The 20,517-nt window shown below is 34.1% G+C and overlaps 1 protein-coding gene across 2 annotated transcripts in view; it reads left to right on the forward strand.

Moving 5' to 3' along the window:
• The window catches only part of Znf800 (zinc finger protein 800), a 49,361-nt gene that overhangs the window by 19,137 nt on the left and 9,707 nt on the right, over window positions 1-20,517 (forward strand). The window contains exon 6 of one of the 2 annotated variants that reach the window (XM_047559889.1): window positions 1-20,517. This exon is cut by the window's right edge and continues 4,361 nt beyond it. The exons of the other annotated variant lie outside the window; for it this stretch is intronic. Within the exon in view, the coding sequence (XP_047415845.1) occupies window position 1 (1 nt within the window). The 3' untranslated portion in view covers window positions 2-20,517. 2 annotated transcript variants of the gene reach the window in all.

Here is a 20,517-nt window from a genome sequence, read left to right on the forward strand (position 1 = left end):
ATAACTTCAAGTGATGTACGAAAAGGTTTGGAGTTCATTTTTGTGGAAAGATTTTAAATTGGTGTTAGAACCACTTACGTCTTCACATGGTACTATGAGAGAAAAAACATTTTCATAAAATTTCAACTGTAATTCTGTTTTCTTACTAAAATAATAGCCATCTAACTACTTGTTTTTAAGGCAATGCCTATTCCACCACTTTCAAGTAGATGTGACATTACATATCGTCATCACAGTCCATCAGCTAACCACCTTCACCTTGACCTTGTGAATTTGGTCTACAGTTTCTACAAAAATGTTGCAAATTTTGTTTTCCACATAATTTGTTGATTAAAGTCATCAACAACCTGAAAAAATATCGGTTTTTAATTGACAGAGATTTTATATCTTAGTGATTTTTAGCTGTTTCACTGTATTTGGCAAATTTTTTTCTGGATTGTACAGATATATGATTTTCTAGTGAGTGTATATTAGGAACAAAGACAGCTTAGTGTCAGCACATTATAAATATTTAGTCTACTAAATATTTGTAATCATTTTTACATCCGTTTATTTCTAACTTGTTCTCTAGCATTTAAATCTTTGAAGTTTTATTCTAAAGTATATACTTCAGGAAAGTTCCAGCTCATTTTCATGCATGGATCATTACATTTTTCATTTAAACATCTGAGGTTTTTATGAAAATTAAACATTCCCCTATTTAAATTTTATATAAAGCACTTTAATGATAGATGCAACCTTATTTTTCAGTTTCTATTTTTTTAAAGACCACACGTTTACTAATGTTAATATGAAGGTAGTAAATAGCTTCCTGATGTTTTATGGATGCAGACAATCCATGCACAACCACTTCTATGATACTAGTTTATTTCTTTAAACATTGCTAAAAAGGAAGATGGGGGTGTAAACCCTGATTTTTTTTTTTTCCTCCCAAGAAAAATTTAAAATTACCACTTTAGCTATTATATGATTTCTACTGTAAAATTTAGAAAATAATGAATTCTTGTCCATTTTTATAATCAAGATTTTAGAAAAAACAGTAGTACATCTATCTTTATGAAATTTTGGGCAGGTTTTTGTGTATCAATGTTTTGTACTTTTTAGGGAATATTTTATTTTTTAGTAATTTGTGTCAAATTATAATTTTAAAAGGTACAGCAGAAAATAATACCATGTTTTTTATATAGGTTCAAATCTGTACTTAGAAGGGACCCTGTCCATCTATATACTTTTTGTATAAAATTTTAAAATGTTTAAGATTCACAAGGTCATAAAAATGCTCTATAGCTAGAAAACATTTACCCTCTTAGTGCTTTGCACTAAAATATACTGTGAAAGGAAATTAGAAAGACTGTAATTGTTGCTGGAAATGTTCTATATTGAATGTACATGCTCTTGTTGGAAAAATGTACTATATGTGATGGAAATAAACCAGACTCAAAGTTATTTCAGCTAAATGTGCTTCAACAAGGGTGCATTGGTTGAAACTTAAATGTTTTATTATCAAATTTAAACTTTCAGTGACTATGAGCAGCTACACTTGAATTATAACTTGATAGTTTTATTTTTAAGAAGTAATGATTTCTTTTTAATTTAAAAACATTACTTTTCCACAGATGGAAAATTTTTACTTGTAGGTTTAACTTTAATTGGCTAATAGCATAATATATTTAGGGACTAAATGTGTAGGTGGTATTTCATTTATAAACCATTTTCATTAGTTGCATGTTATTAAACCTGTATGTTTTCCTTTTTGCAAGGTGTTATCTTTTATGCATTCCTACACATAAGACATATTCCAAAGTTATTTTCCTCACTTAAGTAGCAATAATTATTAAAAAGAATTCTTAAAAGACAGAATAGCTCTTTGATACATCTTATCTCTGTATTAGCCTTTTCCACTCAGCTTTACTTGTTAAATACTGTAGGGAAGGAAAAAAAAATAGCCTCATATCTGGGGTGAGGGGCAATTGCTGGAAGACTCTTTATTCCACCCACCAGTTTCCACAGGACCATTCATAATGTGTCTCCTCCTTAATAATTCACAACAGAACTTAAGGAGAAAATGAGAGTTCCAGGGACTGTTGAAAGATTTCATCTGGGTCATGTAGAAAAAACAGCACTGTCAGGTCTTGTCTGAATTAGAAGGGCCTAGAGAGATTGGGAACATTTTATAATAACCAAGTTAATGGATTATGACAGATATGACCGAGGCTATACTGAGACCACGTTAGAAAGGTAAAACAAGCAATTAGAAAGTATTTGTTCTTCTTATTTCTTTCTAATCATTCATCCTTATTTGTTTTTATTTTGACTCTTGAGTTCTGTCATTTCAGAGTCTCAGGCTTGGGGCTCTTGAGGACAAGAGGTTTAAGAAATTTGTGCCAGAATCTTTTGTGCAGATAGGTTGTATAAGTAAATGTTTGTGTGACTTCTTTGTTTTAGTGAGTAGTAATTAAGCATAGAAAGTGCCATGAGAAACTGCTTATTTTACATTAAGATCTAACTCTGGTTATAAATTATATCTACTGCTATTATATCATTTAATAGTTTTTCTGTAGATCATCTTATCTTCCTAAGGATACTTTTCATTGCTAAGTGTGGTGGAAGAGAGCAATATTAACATGTATGTATAGTTTTGTATTTCAGCTTCCGAAGTTTGGATAGTAAAAGTGAGCTGGATGAGGGCCCACTGACAGTGGGCAAAAGTTCATTAGAACATATAGATATCACTTGAATATGCAACAATCACTTTTGGTTCATGCCTCTATTTTCCCCTTTTCTTATCCTTACTTGAAGAAAGAAACCTTTGAAAAAAATATTTATATTACCCATCCTTAATTTTTAACCAAATTTTGTATATCTGAACTAAGTTTTTTGATTGAGTGCAGATTACTTTTATTGCTGGAAAGTACATCACTTTTTTTTTTTTTTTTTAGAAAAATATACTTGCTGTAAATCTTTCTACTCAATTTGCTTTAAAACTATGGATGCAGTAGCACAAAGTCTTGCGGTTTTGCTGTGGCTTGAAGTTATGGGTAGAGAAGGAGTAGTTTTCCTATAGGTGCTAAGGCAAAGATGTATGGAAATAGGCACAAATGGATATCATTCATTATTGTGGACTTGCAAAAGATCTTTTTGAATAGCACAACAACTGAAAATGAGTTAGAAATGCTTCTAAAGTTTTAGAAATTATGTTTCTAGGCATTCTATAGTGGCCCCAGGAAATATTCTAGTTTCTTACTTTGGAGTTATAGAAGTTATTTTTCCAATGGAGTCCGTAGTGTACCGGAATAATGATTTAGCCATGGCATTCAGCTGATCTGAAGACAGGCTCTAAGGTATATATGCAGCATGATGTTGACTGTGCTCTTAGATGAAATCCTTCTGTACTCTATGCTGTTCTTATCCCTCTCTCTGGCTTTAAGAGCCAAAAGGACTGTGGATTAGCAATCTTAGGAGCAGCTATTAGTTTGGTTTCTTAGGCATTAGGCATGTGGTAGAATGCAAAATAAAAAACCATGTTTTACTTAAACTTACCTACAATTATCTTGGCTTTTCCAGCTTCCCAAATTCATTCCTCCCCTCTCTCATAATTTCTTTCTATATCCCTTTCCTCTGAGCTTCAGTTCTTATCTTGTCTTGTTCTCTTCTGGTTAATTAAAAGAGATCCTTGGTACTAAGATAGCTAAAATGTTTTTTGGAAGCAAAGTAAGCGCATGGAAAGTACACCTCATTTCCTCTTGAATCTTTGTTGCTCTACACTGGATTTGGGAAGAAGTGTATTTTCAAGCTATTTATTTTTGACACTACACCACCAGAAGCAGGGTGTAGGGGTGTTTTAACAAAGACCTAGTTGGGGGGAAAAGCCCAAAGCTAGACATTTTGGTGTTTTGCCTATTCAGTAGAATTAATTTACTTGATTATGTGTTTTTGCTGTCAGGGACTGTCTTGATAATTTCATACTGTGCCTAGCATGTTTTCATGTGTAGGCACTTTAAATAAATGTTTGATGATGGTATTAAACAAACAGCCTTTCCATTTCAAAATTATTCTATCATATACTTTGAGATTTTTGAGTCTTAATTTTGTAAACTTTCATTATCCCAATATTGATGGATCTCATTTAATTTAGAAAATACCATCAGTACTAAGATGTTTATGAAAATAAAGATAATTCTGAGTAATAGCTAATAATAACACTTATGGAGTGTTTGTATTATGCCAAATTAGCTGCTCTTTATATGCATGATACCCTTAATCCTACCAAAAGTCCTACAAAGTAAGACCTTTTTCTTCACTATCCTTATTTTTTAGAAATAAAATAAAGCTTAGGGAAGTTTAGTGATGTACTGAGGCTTACATAGCTAGTAAGAGAGCTGATCTTATATCTCACAACAGTTTGTGCCCTCAGTGCAACCTTACATTTGCACATTTTACCATTTGCAAGAACATTCAGTGTATTATTGGCAGCCTAATGTAATGATTGGGAGCTAGATTAATTGGTGAAAATTTGGGATTCACAAATTGTTTTCTATGTGACCTTGTGCAGGTTTACTCAGACAGTTCGTGCCTTAGTGTTACCTCACCTATAACATGGAGATGATTTTTCTTACTTCAGGTTTGTTCTGAGGATAAGATGAAAAATACTTGTAAAGTACTTAGAACAGCGCCTGGCATGTTAAAATAAATATTAGATGTTATTATTGTAAGTCACTTGCATAGCATGTTCAAATATGCAATTTTATTGCCTACTAAAATTAAATTTAGATAGATATTTGTGCATTAGAACAGAGAACTTCATTGCACATCAGATTTTATCTGCTGCTTGTGTGTTTATTTGGGATTTTGAAGACAACCAACTATATTATTTGCTATTAAATTCTTTTCTAGTCAGACATTAGTAGTTTATCATTCTTAGAAATTTGTTTTGCAAAGGCATTAGGGAATTTTAAGCACGTTTATTAAGATAGACTTTGCTTTTATGATTTCCTACCAGAACAAACCATCTGTCTCAAAATTCTCATTAGTATCCATCTATCACCCAGATATTTTTGATCATTGGAAAATATTGACATGGATCAAATTTTAATTGGAAAATGTTGCTGAAATATTTCATAAACAAGTTAGAGATATGTAGTACTATTTGAAAGAAAGCATTCGATTGTGGAAAGAATAGATTCCTCAGGAGAGCACCATTTAGCTGAGTCAGAAATTTCTTTGGTGAATGTGTCATGAAGAGATAAAAAAGAAACGGCATTCATCAAAAACCCTGCCCATGGTAGTCATTAGTGTTAGTTCTCCAAATTTCAGCTAAGACCTTATTACTGTTAAATTATCTGCTGGGGAAGTTTACCTACATACCCAACTGTTCTTGAGCTTTCTTTTTAAGGGTGAGGGAATGATTTTAGGACTTCTTGTCTTCCAGGACTAGTATAATTTGCATTATCAGAGAACCCTTGTTTCTAGGTTTGGATGAACCTTTGTGTTTTGAACTTCAGATCTGATGCTGGAGTTCTTACACCTGGATTGTGTGGCTTCTTAATGGTTTAAATGTTTCAGGTATCTGAGCCATATTCCTGACACACAAAACATTGTAATGTTTAAGTGATAGAATGATGCAGTTGAAAAAACAGCCAAAGCAAAATAAGCCAAAACAAAAAATTTAAAAACCCACCCCACTTTGGATGATTGAGTAATAGTAACTTGCATCCTGTCTGGTGTCCTGCTGTATATAATCTGGTAATACTTTAAATACAAGAGTTTGTAATTATGTTATGTCCAAATGAGAAATTATTACATCAGAATGAACCTTAAATACATATAGTTTTCATTACAATTTGGCTTTCAAATGTTGAACTTTAGTCCCTTCTATTTGTGGAATTATCTTGAAAATAAGCTCTAAGAAATAGAACTGTATCTTTTAGTCAGACTTACTTTCTTGGCTTTGCAAACATTTAAAAAAAAAACAGTTGAGACTGTTCCTGAGTATCTAGGTGTTTTTGGCACACTTGAACTTATACCTGCTAGTTTTGACTGGGTGGAAAGAAAAAGCAAGGACTACTTCTAAGGAAAAACTAGTGAAGCACTAGAAACATAGTATGAACAAATGGTTGAATTACATGAAAAAAAGACTTTTAGGGAAAGAATTTTTATGTAGTTTAATTTTTGACAGAAGTTGTTAGGAAGATATAAGCTTCATATAGGAGAGTAACCATGTTATTTTAATTCCTTTTGCTTATTAGATACATTGAGTCCCTTGGGATGCAACCCATGTGACATTTGAGGATTCTGAGCACTTTCCTTTGTGTAGGCAGACTTTGGGAAGATAAGCTAAGCTAATGGACCATAAAGTTCAAGTTTATGAACACATTTAGTGAAATTTATGAATGATTTTCAAGACTTAGATCATCAAGTTATACTTTCTACAAAACATCTGCATAATTTTCCAATTTGTCCTTTTTTTGCCTGGCCATCTTGACTATTTAACTGTTGTTCCAATATGATTCTAAAGAAAACCAATTCACTTATTTGCCACAAAATACCAACACAAACAGATGTATGTACACATAAGAGCAAGAAAAAAGGAGATGCTTTTGTTTCCTATAACTGCCCTGAATTTCTTTTTAATCTTTAATTGTACAATTATTATGATATGGATTGTTAATTTTTAAGATTTAGAAGGCCCTTCTCTAGAACAGTTGACTAGGTCTTAGTAACTGTTCAAACCACAGATGGCACAAGATGGAATTGAGATTCACAATATTTCATTGCCAGCCATCACCCAGCTTACTATGTTGTCTGATCACAGGTGTGTGCATGCAAACCCTAAAATAAAAAAAAAAAAAAAAACTGTGTTATTATGGTGGTGTTTTCTTTTTTCTTTTGGTTACAAGCACAAAATTTTACTTGGTTTGTAACTAGTGAGGGGTTTGTTAGAAGGCTTTATGGGCAGAGAGAGAGTGGCCAGGACTTAACAGGAATCAAGGAGTAATTGTACAACTTGACTTCACCATAGAGATTTCAGTTGCATTGACTTTTCCTAGTTTCTGTAGGCATTACAGGAAAATTCAGTGAACCTGGTGTTGCCCTCTTAGGGGCAGAAGTATGCTTTTTTGCTGCTATTAGCCCTTTTTAGACTCTGGTTCTACTTAAAACAACACACAAATAATCTCAATTATACCTTCTCAGTATGGTTGTAACCATCCCATTACTTTCTGCTGCCTGCCTTCTCTGTGTCTTTGAGCTATATTTTCTCTTCATACAGCTTGAGTTCCAACTCTTATAAGGAACAATTCTGGTTGGTTCAGGTAGATACATTGTCTAATGGGCAGATCTCCCATGCCAGATCTCTGTAGGTTGCTGGCCATTCTGCAGACTGGCTGCTCTTAGGACAGGTGCTCTCTGCTAGTCCTATCGTTTGTGATCATGGTGGCAGAGTTAGTGGCATAAGTCATGGCCCTAAGCCCAGTAAAAGGAATCTTTTGGTGAGAACCTTTTGAAAAGGGGCAGCGCTAGAATGTAGTAAGCTTTCTAATATATGTGCTTTTCTTTTTAAAAGGTGATAGAGTTAAAGGCGGCCTGTGGTCTTGACAATTATTTGAATGCTGAACCAAAAGCCCTTCCCATACTGAGAAATGTGGGGAATATTCCCTTGATCTGCACCTGTAGTTCTTATTCTGAACTGCCTGATGCCATTTTTGTCTTTGGCTTTGTAGATTCATAGACAGCCTGAAGTTTTCACTGAGAAAGAGCAATTACGTTTTCTGTAGCAACATATTAGGCCATTCTGGCAGTTGTTGCTGTTTTCCAGACACTCACAATTATGCTGCACAGTTTGAGTTGGTGATTTAGTAAATCCTTGAAGTATTGTTTCTGCTTTTCTACTTGTATTTTTAGCATTTGGGCTTACTTTCATTAGTAGCTATATAATCTGTCATTGATTTCTCCAACAATAGACACTGTTGAGTGTCCATGATGTACCTGGCAACATTCTATTCTTTTGGGGGAAAAGAACACTAGCTGTGTAGTTTGGGCAAGTTACTTCATCTTTCTAAGCTTCAATTTGTCTGTAAAATGGTAGCATTAGAAACTACCTTATAGGTAGGTTGGTTGTGGAATTTATCAAAGTTGTGTATAATGTATTTAGCACAATGCCTCATTCAAGTAAGAACTCAACAAATATTACTGTTGTTGTGATCATTGAATTGGTATCAATTTGCTGCTGAAATATTTTCTAGCACTTAGTTTCTGGTTATCTTGCTTTGCCATTTGATGTTCGTTGCCTCCTCCTTGACATCAATTCAACCGTTTAATGAAAAGTCAGATGTAACATCTGTGATAAAGCTAAGATACACAGCGGTTTATTAAGTTAGAGCATATCATTATTTTACGGACTTTTAATCTGTGCTTTAGTTTCATGTTTCAGCAGCAACTTTTAATTGTCTAAGAATTTGTTGATCTTTTTGATATTTTGTTTCCTTATTATTGGTATCTTATTGAATACTACATCATTTTGAGTAGTGAAACTCAGGGTTGGTTGGTTGGTTCCTTCATTTGTTCCCCCCTTGCCACTCCTTCCCTTCCTGCTTGTCTCTCTCCTTTCCTTCCCTCCCTCCTTCCTCCCTACCCTTCCTCTTTTCTTTCCTTTTTTGGTAAGCATCAGGCTGTGGATATTTGAACATATTTTGAGCTTACAAGCAAATTATGTCTTATCTTTGTGTTACCAGTGCTTTGCAGTGTACCTGGCACAAAACAGGTGCTAGGAGAATGTTGAAGGAAGTAAAGAAGGAAGGCTAGAACATATCAGTTACCTTCAGGCCTATCAGTAGTCCACAGTCTGTCTTTGCTTTTACTTCTTTTCCCATTACTTTATCTTGTAATATGTGAGTTCCTCTTCATTTTTGTTATTCATTGTCTCTGTCACCTGCCTCCTTTGTGTGAGCCTCCTAGCTTCTGCCTTTTTTACTAAGTAGTGATGACAAGTTCAAGCTCATGGCAGTGCTGTATTGACCATATTAACCCATAATTAATTATATACTGTATGGGTATGCATTTAGTGATTTTTGGATAATTCTTTTTAGGATTTACCTTTGTTTAATTCATGCCTGTCTAATACTATGCAGTGCAGCTTACCTTCTCAGATAATGAAACCTATCTCTCCTATCAAATTTGTTCCTCCCTTATCTGTTCCCTGTCTCAATTATTCTTAACCCTTATCCTTCCACTTACTTAAGCTGAAAGAGTACTGGCAAATATCTTATTTCCCTTACACTCTACCTAATCAATGATCCATGCCTATCCATCGTGCCTCTGAAAATTGTTCACACTTGTTTCCTCCTTGCTATCTCCACTTTTAGTTTGTTTAGTGTGGATTCTTATCTCTTACCTTCACTAACTCATCTCTTTTCTAATCTTTCTTCCATGCTGCTGCCAGAACAATCTTCCTAAACTACAAATGTGTTATTGTATGCTCATTGCTTGAGTAATTTATCATCTTTCAAGTCTCAGCTTAAATGTCACTTCTAAATAAAGTTAATTTAAACTATGTCTCCTCTGCAGTTATGTGTCATCTTTCTTTCTTTGTTGTCATCTAATATAATTTTAAGTGTGTTTATATTTGTGCATTGATTTGTTTAATGTCTGTCTTCCCACTGCAGAGTATGTAAGGGTCTGTGGGAATTGTGTAGACCCTGTGCCTAGCACAATGCTTGGGACATAGTAGTGCTTAAAAACTATCTGTTGAATGAGTGGATGGATGATAACTTATCAGTACTGGCAAAAAGACAGAATTTCAGGGGAGTAAAAGGATCCTAGAATCTTCCTACATTCCGGTAGACCTTGGTCTGTAGATCTAACCTTTCTAAAATAGCAGTGGGCTCTGCCTTCTGCCTTTTGAATTTATTCCCCTAAGGATGAGAATCAACAATTATGTTACCCCACATTCACACTTTAGTGAAGACACCGTATATCCTTTCCAACCAAAAGATGGAACCAGGTTTGATCATGGTTCAATTCAAAGCAATTTTAAATATGTCACACATCTTATGGAGACAACTTGCATTTCTGAGGAATTCTTATCAAGTAACAGATCACTAGACCTTTTTCCTGTCTAAATATTATTTCTGTGCATTTCATCCAGAAAGCTTTTTGGGAACGGTGGCTTTTAAGCTGGAGTATAAAATAATTGTCTCTGTAGGAATTGTGCACTGCTTGATGTCAGAGACTTCTTCTTATGGGGGTGTTCAATATGTAGTTTCTTGTTTATCAAAGACCTTAGAGATAATCTGCTGAAATTGATATTTCAGCTGACAGCAGCTTCTCAAATTCTAAAGCTTAAAAACAAAATGTTGAATGGGGACTTTTCTAAAAGATATACTTTCCTTCTTTGTAAACTGAGTTTAATTCATCCAGAGTCACCACAGATAGGTTAAATATGAAATGTATAGAATGAATGCTAATCAATGCATGAGTTTAGTTCATTGGCCAAACCTAATTGACCCTTTACATTTCTTTATCTTTTATTTACCCATTTATTCATCCATCTACACTTAAACAATTATTTTATGCCAAGTTCTATACCTAGCATTTAGGATTTGAGGAAAAATAAGACCTGGTCACTCTCAAGAAGTGTTTAGACTTTTTTCATGTCTTTCGTCCAGTTTATGTATTCAGCTGTCTGTTGGATATTTCCATGTGATTGTTCTTAGCCACCATATGAAAAACTGAATGTATCTTCCCTTTATTGCAAATATATACTACCTAGAAATACAAGTTTTTCTTGACTTCTTCTTAGACCCATAGCACACATTTCATCATTCTTGTTGTAGTCTGCTATTCTACTTGCTTAACATGTCTTGAATCTTCTCACTTTTACCCTGAGCCATTACTGTTTCTTAGTTTAATTTTCCTTTATCATATATCACTAGCCCTGAGGTAATAGCTAGCTGACCCTTCTTCCACTTGGCTCCCTCTTGAGCTGTTACTCCATACTGAAGCCAGAGTGTAAAATCTTGAGTCATGCTCTTTTCTACAAGGCCCTGTTGACTCAGCTTGAAATGTCTCTTATATCACCCACCCTTACTCTCTCAGTACTCATTTCTTCCCTGTCTCCAAGGCAGGAATAGATGTCCCTTCATTGTACTCATCTCACTCTCCACCTGTCCCTCAGAGAAATTACTGCCATGTTTTGTAATTATCTGTGTATTTGGGTTTCCCTAAAAAGACCGAAAAGGCCCTTTGAAGCAGGGCTTCATCCATTCATCCTTGCATCCTCAGTGCCCAACATGGAACCTGGTACATAAGTATGTGTCTAGTAGGACTTGTGGAGGGAATGAGTTTTTGGGTATCAATATCAGTTAAGTGAATATCAGTTAAGTGACCTGCAAAACTGCTCCAGAAGAATTTAAAAATCTTTATTTTGGACTATTATTGAAATAAGTACTACTAGTTTGTCTTTATTCCTAACTTAATTTAGTCGCTAAACATATACTTGCATACTTGGATTACATGCCAATAGTGATAATCTGTGAAGTTGATAAAGTAGTTTTTCATATTTTAGTTCTCATGTTTTTGACTTTCACTTTGCTATTGATTGAATTGAGTATTTGAATTACTGTTAGTATGAATAAAGTTGCCTTCTTGGATGACTCTTGTAATAAAAAAATCACAGGCTTGTGTTAGTGGTTCCTTGTGATTTCAGTGTAATGTCTTCCAACAAACAACAATTTGGGTCTTTTTGGAAAAGGGTAGACTTCTAGGTTAACCTCAGTTTTTTGAAAAAAGACATTATTGAATCTCCTGTGAAGGACTTTATGTAAATATGCAAATTAACATTTGTCTTCTATAAAATGGAGTGCCTGAAGTATTTTGTATACATAAACTGTATTTCAGTGTTTGGTATTTAAAGGAGTTCTATATTTTGGTAAAGCTAAAACTACTCGGGATATACTAATTTAACTAGAATATGAATTCAAATTGCATATAAAAATTACAAACATACAAATATTTGAACTCCCTCCACATCTATCAGATTGCATTATGTGGTAATGGGAACTGAGCTTCTGGTTGAGAAGCATTTCAGATATTTTTCAAATTTTGGAATATTTGCACATATATATAATGAGATATCTTAGGTAGGGACCCAAGTCTAATCATGAAATTCATTTATGTTTTATATATATCTTATATCCATAACCTGAAGGTAATTTTATACAGTATTTTAGCATTCTGCTTTTGCCTGTGATCTATCACATGAGGTCAGATATGGGATTTTCCACTTGTGACATCATGTCAGCACTCAAAAAAGATTCTGATTTTGGAGCATTTCTGATTTTGAATTTTTGGATTACTGATGCTCTCAACCTATATTTTGTACCAGTAATCTAGCTGATTTGATGGGTTAACCAGAACTACTTGACTATAAAACTAGACAATCTCAGACCTTAACATATATACAGATCTGTTTCTTATTAAAATGCAGAGCCTGACTTAGTAGTTCTGGGGTAGGACCCAAGATTTTCCAGTTCCAATAAACTTTCCTGGGATGTCCATGCCTCTGGCCTGTGATTCACACTTTGAACTATAAGTCTATAAAAAAAATACCCCTATATTTTTAAAGATTGCCTTTTTTAAAAGTGTGATATACTTTTACCTACTCCTGTTCACAAGTTATGAGTTTCTTGGGCTTCAGATCCAGTCTAAAATACTTTTAGATATTCTCCTTCAGTAAGGTTTCAATACACAGAAGCTGAACCTTTGTCCTCCTTTTATTCCTTGAGCATCAGATGTATGATAAATGTGAATCTGAAAGTATTTTTCATTTCTGACCCTCCTGTCAGTTGTGGTCCTTTTAGGTCAACTAAAGACAAATATGGGTAGAGCAGGTTGTCTGTTCAGGGACCAATTGCTCTTAAGAGTAAAAGTTGACCCTCTGAAGATGACATGCATTTTATTCTCAGTATGATATTGTTGGGATAGATGTGTTTATTGGTCTTCAGGTACTGAAAATTTTCTTTACTAAAAAAATTTTAATGTTTTGCTTCTAGGTCCCCTTCATTTAATTTTTAATTTGATATGTTCAGTATAGGGGTGGAAATAGTTTTATAGACTTTAATCATCTTTGCTGCTGAGACTTAAAAACAGCACAAACCTTACTGGGGTTGATTATAGGAAGTTGAAGGGATCTGGGACTATGATGTTTTGGGGTTGTGGGGTTTAGGCAGCAAGATTTGTTTATCTTGTTTTGATGCATAGGTGGAACCCTAGGTATGCAGGCAAACAAGTATTTGCTAGATTGAATTAACCCAGATTCCTTTTTAGCCTCTTGAGTGATGCAAGCCTTTGTATCACTTGTTAATTAAAGAGTTTATTACTTGTAGGGCTAGTTGTGTTTGAAGTGAGGTGTTTATTTGCCTTTTAAAGACTGAAGATTTTAACTTAAACTTTATTGAACAGAAGGTGAAAAATTGTTTAAAGTGTCATCAGGGGATAGATTAATACTAATCAGAAAATTAAATATTTTTTTCTATAGAGCCTGTTCAGGTATCACAGATCAAAGCATTTCATGAGTATTCGAATCCACTCTCTAGACCTGCTTCACTTTGGTCCATAGGCACACTATGTTCTAACTTTGTGGGAGGCAGAATCAGGCGCTAGGGTTCCAGAGATAAGCCGTAGTTCCTCCTTGGTACTGTGGGAGAGGAGTACATTGTAAGACAAGAGAAGTGGAATATTAAGGCACACTGAAGGGTTGCAAAGGTATCTCATAGTTTCTAAACTCATTTTTGAGTTTCAAAAGAGCTAAACAAAAAAGTGCGCAGGTTGGTATGGAGACCTGAAACCACATTGCAGATTAAGGGAAGGAATATGAGAAAGCAGAGGCAAAATTTAAAAAGATCTTACGAACCAAGTAGGTTGAACTTTATTGTCAAGATTAGGAGTAGCTTTTGAAAGGACAGGAACATCTCATGACACCAAAGAGACTATTGGAATGAGAGGAGAGATAAGAGTTGTATTAAGAAAATCACTTAAGAGCCAGTGTCAGAATTCTGTATAATAGAATGATGGGACTTGAATTAAGGTAATGGCAATAGAGACTATAGAGAAGGATACAGATGGAATAGTTATTTCAGAAGTGGAATTTTGCAGACAGTGGAGATGAAGACCTCTTGTATGGTTTCTAGTTTTCATCATTCCAGTTGGGTGGGTGGGTGTTACCATTCTTCAAGGTTGGAAATACAGGAGGAGGAGCAAGCACTTTTCTGAGGGAAATCTTGGAAATTTTAGACATGCTAATTTAGATGCTTGTGGGACATCTAAGTGGAAATGCTTAATAGAGGCAGGATATGCAGGTTAGCTGCCAGGAAAGAGACCCCAGGGGCTATGTTACTGTAGTTGTTGAAGCCACAGGTCTTGAGATTACTAGGAAGAATAAATAGGATCAGTATTATCTACTACCCTGTACATCCTTTGGCTTATTAGTTAATTTAGCAGTACCTACTTTCTGTATATTTCAGGTTTTCATTTGAGAAATGGTATTTGGCTATCATTAATTCTCTCATCTCTCTATCCCCCAACCCCTGTTTAAAAATATGTAATATGATTTATATGTGATATTACTCTGAGAAGTGTAATTATAATATTATTAGGAAGTGTGATTTGATCTATGTGTTGTATTCACAGGGCTTTTGAGATAAAATCTCTTGAGACCTATTTTAAAAGATTATTTTTTTTTAAAGGAAGTATTTTTTAAAAATAAAACAATATATTAGTGTTCTTGGCCTGGACAATATTTGTTGGGTCCCATAGTTTTGATTTGTCCAGTTTGCATGACAGTTTAGTCCCTGTGACTCTTGCCAAGACAGGAACTGTGTCTGTTTCAATGTAGGCATCAAAACTAGGGGGAGCCATCTGAGTGATAAGATCTAACGGACAGACATGGTCCATGTGATAAATTTAAGTGATTTAGTATCCATATGCAGAGTCAAGGGGGAAAATGATGCTGTTAAAAGTTAAACAGGTGACTTGAAGTATATTAATTTTACTTTGCAGAGGTGTGCTTTTTGGGCTCATGAATACTTATTACAATAAAAGGTAGATCTTGCATTGTCATATATGTTCCTCTGACCCTCACTGGTTCTTCCCTCTTCATCTCTTTTCTGAAGGAAGAACATACTGATAAAACTTACCTTGATCTTGCCATCTAGACAACTACTAGAGTTCAAATAGAAATTTTTGTCCCCTTGAGGCAGAAATGAAGCCTCATTGGGGAAGTTTATTCCCTAGGCTAACGGTCTTAGGAGGGTATGCAGAGTGACTTTATAGGACTTAGCCCAGCTTATGATTGAGACTTCTGATTTAATACAGAAAGTGTAAGTCTGTATGCCATTTGAATTGATTATTTCATTGTGCCAATAGAAAGACTAGGTAACTTATAAATATCTATTCTTTTTTTCCACCTTTTATTGGTGCATTATAGCTGTACATAATGTTGGGATTCATTGTTATATAATAGTACATGCACACAATATAACAATATAATTTGGCCAATATCATTCCCCAGTCTTTACCTTTTCCCTCCTCCCTCCCTATGGTCGACCAGCTTTTCAATATTAACTAAATATCTGTCATTAAAGGGAAGAATTTAGTAGAGTAAAATTAATGGATGACTTATGATCCCTAAAAACTGGAGTTAGTGATAGAAATGCTGATAGACATTAGAGAAGGATAGCTGTAGAAAACAATTATTTTGTTATTCCTTTGTGATCTATAGTAAATGGAAAAGTGCCCCCTCCACACACCAACTTCCCATTGTAATGTTTGAAAATGGTTACTTTTTCTCATGTTGAACTTTAATCAGTAGGTAAGGGCCTAAAAGCCCAAGATCCCCAACCATAACCCAAGGCACACTGCCATAGCACAGAACTGCACCAGCCTAGGATTTTACTCATGTCTGTTTCAAGTCTTTCTTTTTAGTTAATATGTTTAAACACCAATTTTTCCCTCCAACAAACTTCTATATATCAATTCCCATTTGAGTAAATTCCTAATAGATTATTGATAAAGGTAATTTTGGGTGTTTCAAGTATTGTAACAAAAAAAACAGTGAATAGAATTTTGGAATCTTTGCTTTCTGGATTGAAGACTTATCTGTTCAATAGCCTTTATATTTGTTATTCTTTCTTGCCCTATGCCAATATTTTAGAGGTAAATTTTGTAAATTTATTACAAAGCTTATCAGTATATTACCAGTAACAGCAATAACAACACACTTATCCTTTATCCATCTATGTTGTGTATTTTGTGGAAAGTTAAGTGGTTATAACATTATTCAAATGCAAGATTACTAGGCAGTAAAAGATAGTTTTTTGTTTTGTTTTAATGAACTTTTTTTTTTTTCATGTAGTAACAGTCACATCACTATGTTATCAACCAGGCCCAATCCATAATCTTAATATGAAAGTAAAACTGGCACCTCTTGATTTCCTGGTTTTGTGTTTTTGGGGTGGAGCTGACTCCTGAGTATGAAGGTTGTGATAGGAAATAATGTCAATACCTGCAAGAAAATGCTGGAAGAGGTGCATTCTATGTATTTGTCTCTGTCTTGGGGCCCTACCCTATTAAAAACTTGCATTTAGATGCATGCTGATCTTGGATTTGAGCCTAGTTAGTCAATTTTTGATATATTACTAGTATGTCATCACACCTGTATAGTGTTATATAAAGAAAATTTGGCAACCCAGTGTTTGAAAAATAATTTCTAACATTTTTGCCAAGTTATTTAGAACCGAACTATGACTAAAGCTAATTGTCCTACTACTGACTACTACTGCCACCACTGCTACCATCCTAGTTGAATTGCTTTCCTACATTGATTTTTTTCACTTTGTCTCTGCTATCACCATAACTTTATTACACAGACTTTAAAGTTCTCTTTCTTCTGTAAATCTGTTCTTGACATTTCCAATTTATGGAGACCTCTTCCTTTGGTGACCTCACATCATCTGCTTTAGTATTTATTTTTTGCTTTTATTCTTTGTGCTATTATTGAATTCTTATTAGTTACATTGTTCACATGATTAGATTCTGAGCTCTTGAAGACCAACACTAGCACTATTACCCCACAGCATGAATAATAGTGTTATGAATGAATGGACCATTAGGCTGTCTCAATTTTTCTCTGTTCTGTAAGGTGTCAGAGTTTCTTCTTAGTGTTTTCTTTTCCTGGTCTAAGCCTTCTATTGCTCTATTCTGGGCTACCTCTCATTCTCTTAGAATCTTCTGTTTAGGAAGGTTACAAGATGATTTTGGGGGATTCTTGGACTAATTTTTGGGGGGTGATTTTTCACTTTCCTACCAGGATCTGCCACACAAATCCTATCTATTATACTTTTAATACTGAATGATTTATTAGGATGTTTGGTGAGTGTATATCCTAGAAGCAATAGTTTGGATATGTAAAAATCAAGGAATCACTTAACCAGGTTTTTACTTTTGATATAAAATAAAAAGGAAGAAGAAAAACATTGTCAAGTTCTCAAACATGAATTTTCTTTCTCTGCTCTTTTGCTTACTATGTTGCTTTTTTAGCTGGATAGAAATGGGGCAGGCAGAAGTACAAATAATTAAAATATCTTGTTATGTAACTCACTGCAAAATAAGGCTTATAGTTATTTTGCCACCTCAAATTTTGTATATTCTTTCGAGTCATAATTTTGTTGACACGTAGATAGGAAATCTAGAGATGTAGTATAACTTGATTTTAAAAGGAAAAATTGAGGTAAGTGCTTGCACAAGGTCACACTTACAGTTAAAAGAAGTCAGAAACAAACCAACTAGGTAATAATATGTATATCTAAAAAAAATAAGACAGTACAAAGAGGTGTACTGTGAGAGAAAGGTAAGTTTGCTCCCTAGCCCATCTCAGTTCTCCCATTCTTCTCCCTGCTGGAGGCAAGCAATTACCAGTTTCTTGGACTTTCAAGAGCTGCTTTATGTCTATATATCTATATAAATGTATACATTCTCCTTTACACAAGTGGTAGCACATTGTACAAACTTATACCTTTTTTCACTTAATATATCTGAATATTGCAGGCATTCTTATTTCTTGACCCATGAATTTTCCATTTTAGTGCACTACATATTATTTAGATAAATGGCTTTTGCTAACAAGAATGAATAGACTATTAAATAATTCTTTATTACTAGCATATCAATTGAGTACCTTGTGTTTAACATAAGTAGTATTTCACATTTCTTTTAGACAGATCATGGTCATTGATTTGTTTTATGATAAATCACACTGAAGTTAACAAATGAGATATTTCTATAGTAGCTATTTCTGCTAGTTACTAAATATAGCTAATTGGGATGTTTTATTTTCAGTTTAAAAAATAAGTGGCAGAGATGAAGTTTTCGGAAAAATCATTTACATTTAGATTTGTGTAAAAGTCTGTATGGTATGCATAACAGTTTATCAGGGCCAGTGAGAAGCAATGTTATAAATATCAATCACAAAGTTTTGTTTTATTTTCTAAATTTTTAAATCTAAAACCTCATGAAAAATAATAAAAATAATTTTTCATTTGTTTCTAAAATAAGTTTGTAATGATCTTTTTATTTTTTGTGGTGCTGAGGATTGAACCCAGGGCCTTGTGCCTGCTTGGCAAGCATTCTGCCAGCTGAGCTATATCCTCAGCCCCCATAATGATATAGTCTTGATAACTCACGATCATCTTGATAAAAATACACTCTTAATTTTGATCATTCATGTTTTATTTTGGTTAGTTTATTACTACAATTATTGCTTTATTTTTCAGAGATGAATGAAACCTGTTAGACCTGGTTGATTTTTAGATCTTGGGAACCATATCGTGTCACAAAAAAGGAGTCCTAAATAAATGTGTCCCATGCCAAATGTCCATGATAGGATTCATAGAGATTAAATACTTAACATTTGAATTTTACTTTAGATAATTAATCCTGTATTCTTCCTAAAGATGGCAGTACTTCTCAGTGTATTATTTATATTAGTGGATAATTCTGTGTGAAAATACTATAGTATTAATAACAATTTCAACCACTGGCTGAAAAAAAGCTAATCAGACTAAAAGCATATTGTCACAACACCATCACAGTAGTTAAAATTCAGTAGTAGAGCAAGTACAATTATGTCCTGGAGATTTATAGCATACGTGGGTTATCCTCAAACATTAGGGATCATACAGTCCTAATGGTTCTTAATGCATTCTGACTTCAGGATTCTTGGTGCAATATAATGAACTAAAGTCTTGTCAAGAAATGCGATGTCATGTTAGGACTCTATTATAGATCTCTTCTCTATGGGAATAACATAAGAAAACAAAAACAGAATAAACAAAGGAAATCCCCAAGTAACAATGTGTTGCATATATTTGAGGACATTTGCAATGTTTTGATATTTATATTTATTCTTTGATGAAAGTTTATATTTTTATATAAACTAAGTTCTATTTTAATTTTTTCCTTTTGTTCAGGTAACTAATTTTTTTTAATAAACAAGACAAATACTTATTGATGCTATTTTAAAAATGAACAGTTTCAGCCTTCTTCACTGTAAAAACTAAGCTCTAAATTCGCAAGGTGGTGCTCTGGAGCATGGAGAAAAACTATTTTTTGTCGTCCTTTTCCACCATTTTCATTTCTAACAAACTGATTCTTTCATTTTTGTATGCACACATGTGCATGCATGTGTGAAATCACATGAAATGGTAGTTCAGAGAAATTGAATAGTAAGACAGAGCAGGCTAGCTTCCCAGACTGGTCTCATAGGTAACTTTGAAATGGCCACTGTTTTCTAAGGGTGTCCCTGATTATTGGTTCATCTATAGATGACTGGGTGCTAAAGGACTGTGTCACTGTAACCAGTCTCATAGATATTGATAAATTCCAACATGCCAGTTCTTTAATTTGCAGTGACGAGTTTCCGGAACAATAGCCTCTCATGTTTGTGGGTCAGTTCATTTTTTCCCAGTAGGCAAATCTACAGAAAAATAAACTGGAAGGTTGCATGATGAGCATTGAATCAGATCTCAGTGTGATACATCAGTCTTCCCATAGAAATACAATTTTCACTCAGACCAGATGTTAAATCTTCAGAGTACTCTTTCTACTAGATCAGGCTGCAGATACCTCACATGGTCTTTTGCTTTCCTGATTTCTTATAAAGGTATAAATTATCACCTTTAACACATTTTTTCCTGAATTTAAAACTGATTTTATTTAATAAAATTGATCTAATGTATGTAAAACAGCCCAATGTCTGGCATACAGCCAATAAATGATAACTTATTAAGTGTAACTGGTACTGAGTTCACCTCATTACTTGTAACGTCAAAGACAGTTTTTTGGACCATTTCTGTAGACATCTGACCCATCTCATCTTTTACATTTTGAGTTATTTTCATGCTTTTAATTTTTGTTTACTTTCTTAATTCACTTATCCTCAATGTTGAATCTGTGAGCTAATTGGGACCA

This window comes from Sciurus carolinensis, chromosome 8 (assembly GCF_902686445.1).
Source record: "Sciurus carolinensis chromosome 8, mSciCar1.2, whole genome shotgun sequence".
Classification (NCBI taxonomy): domain Eukaryota; kingdom Metazoa; phylum Chordata; class Mammalia; order Rodentia; family Sciuridae; genus Sciurus; species Sciurus carolinensis.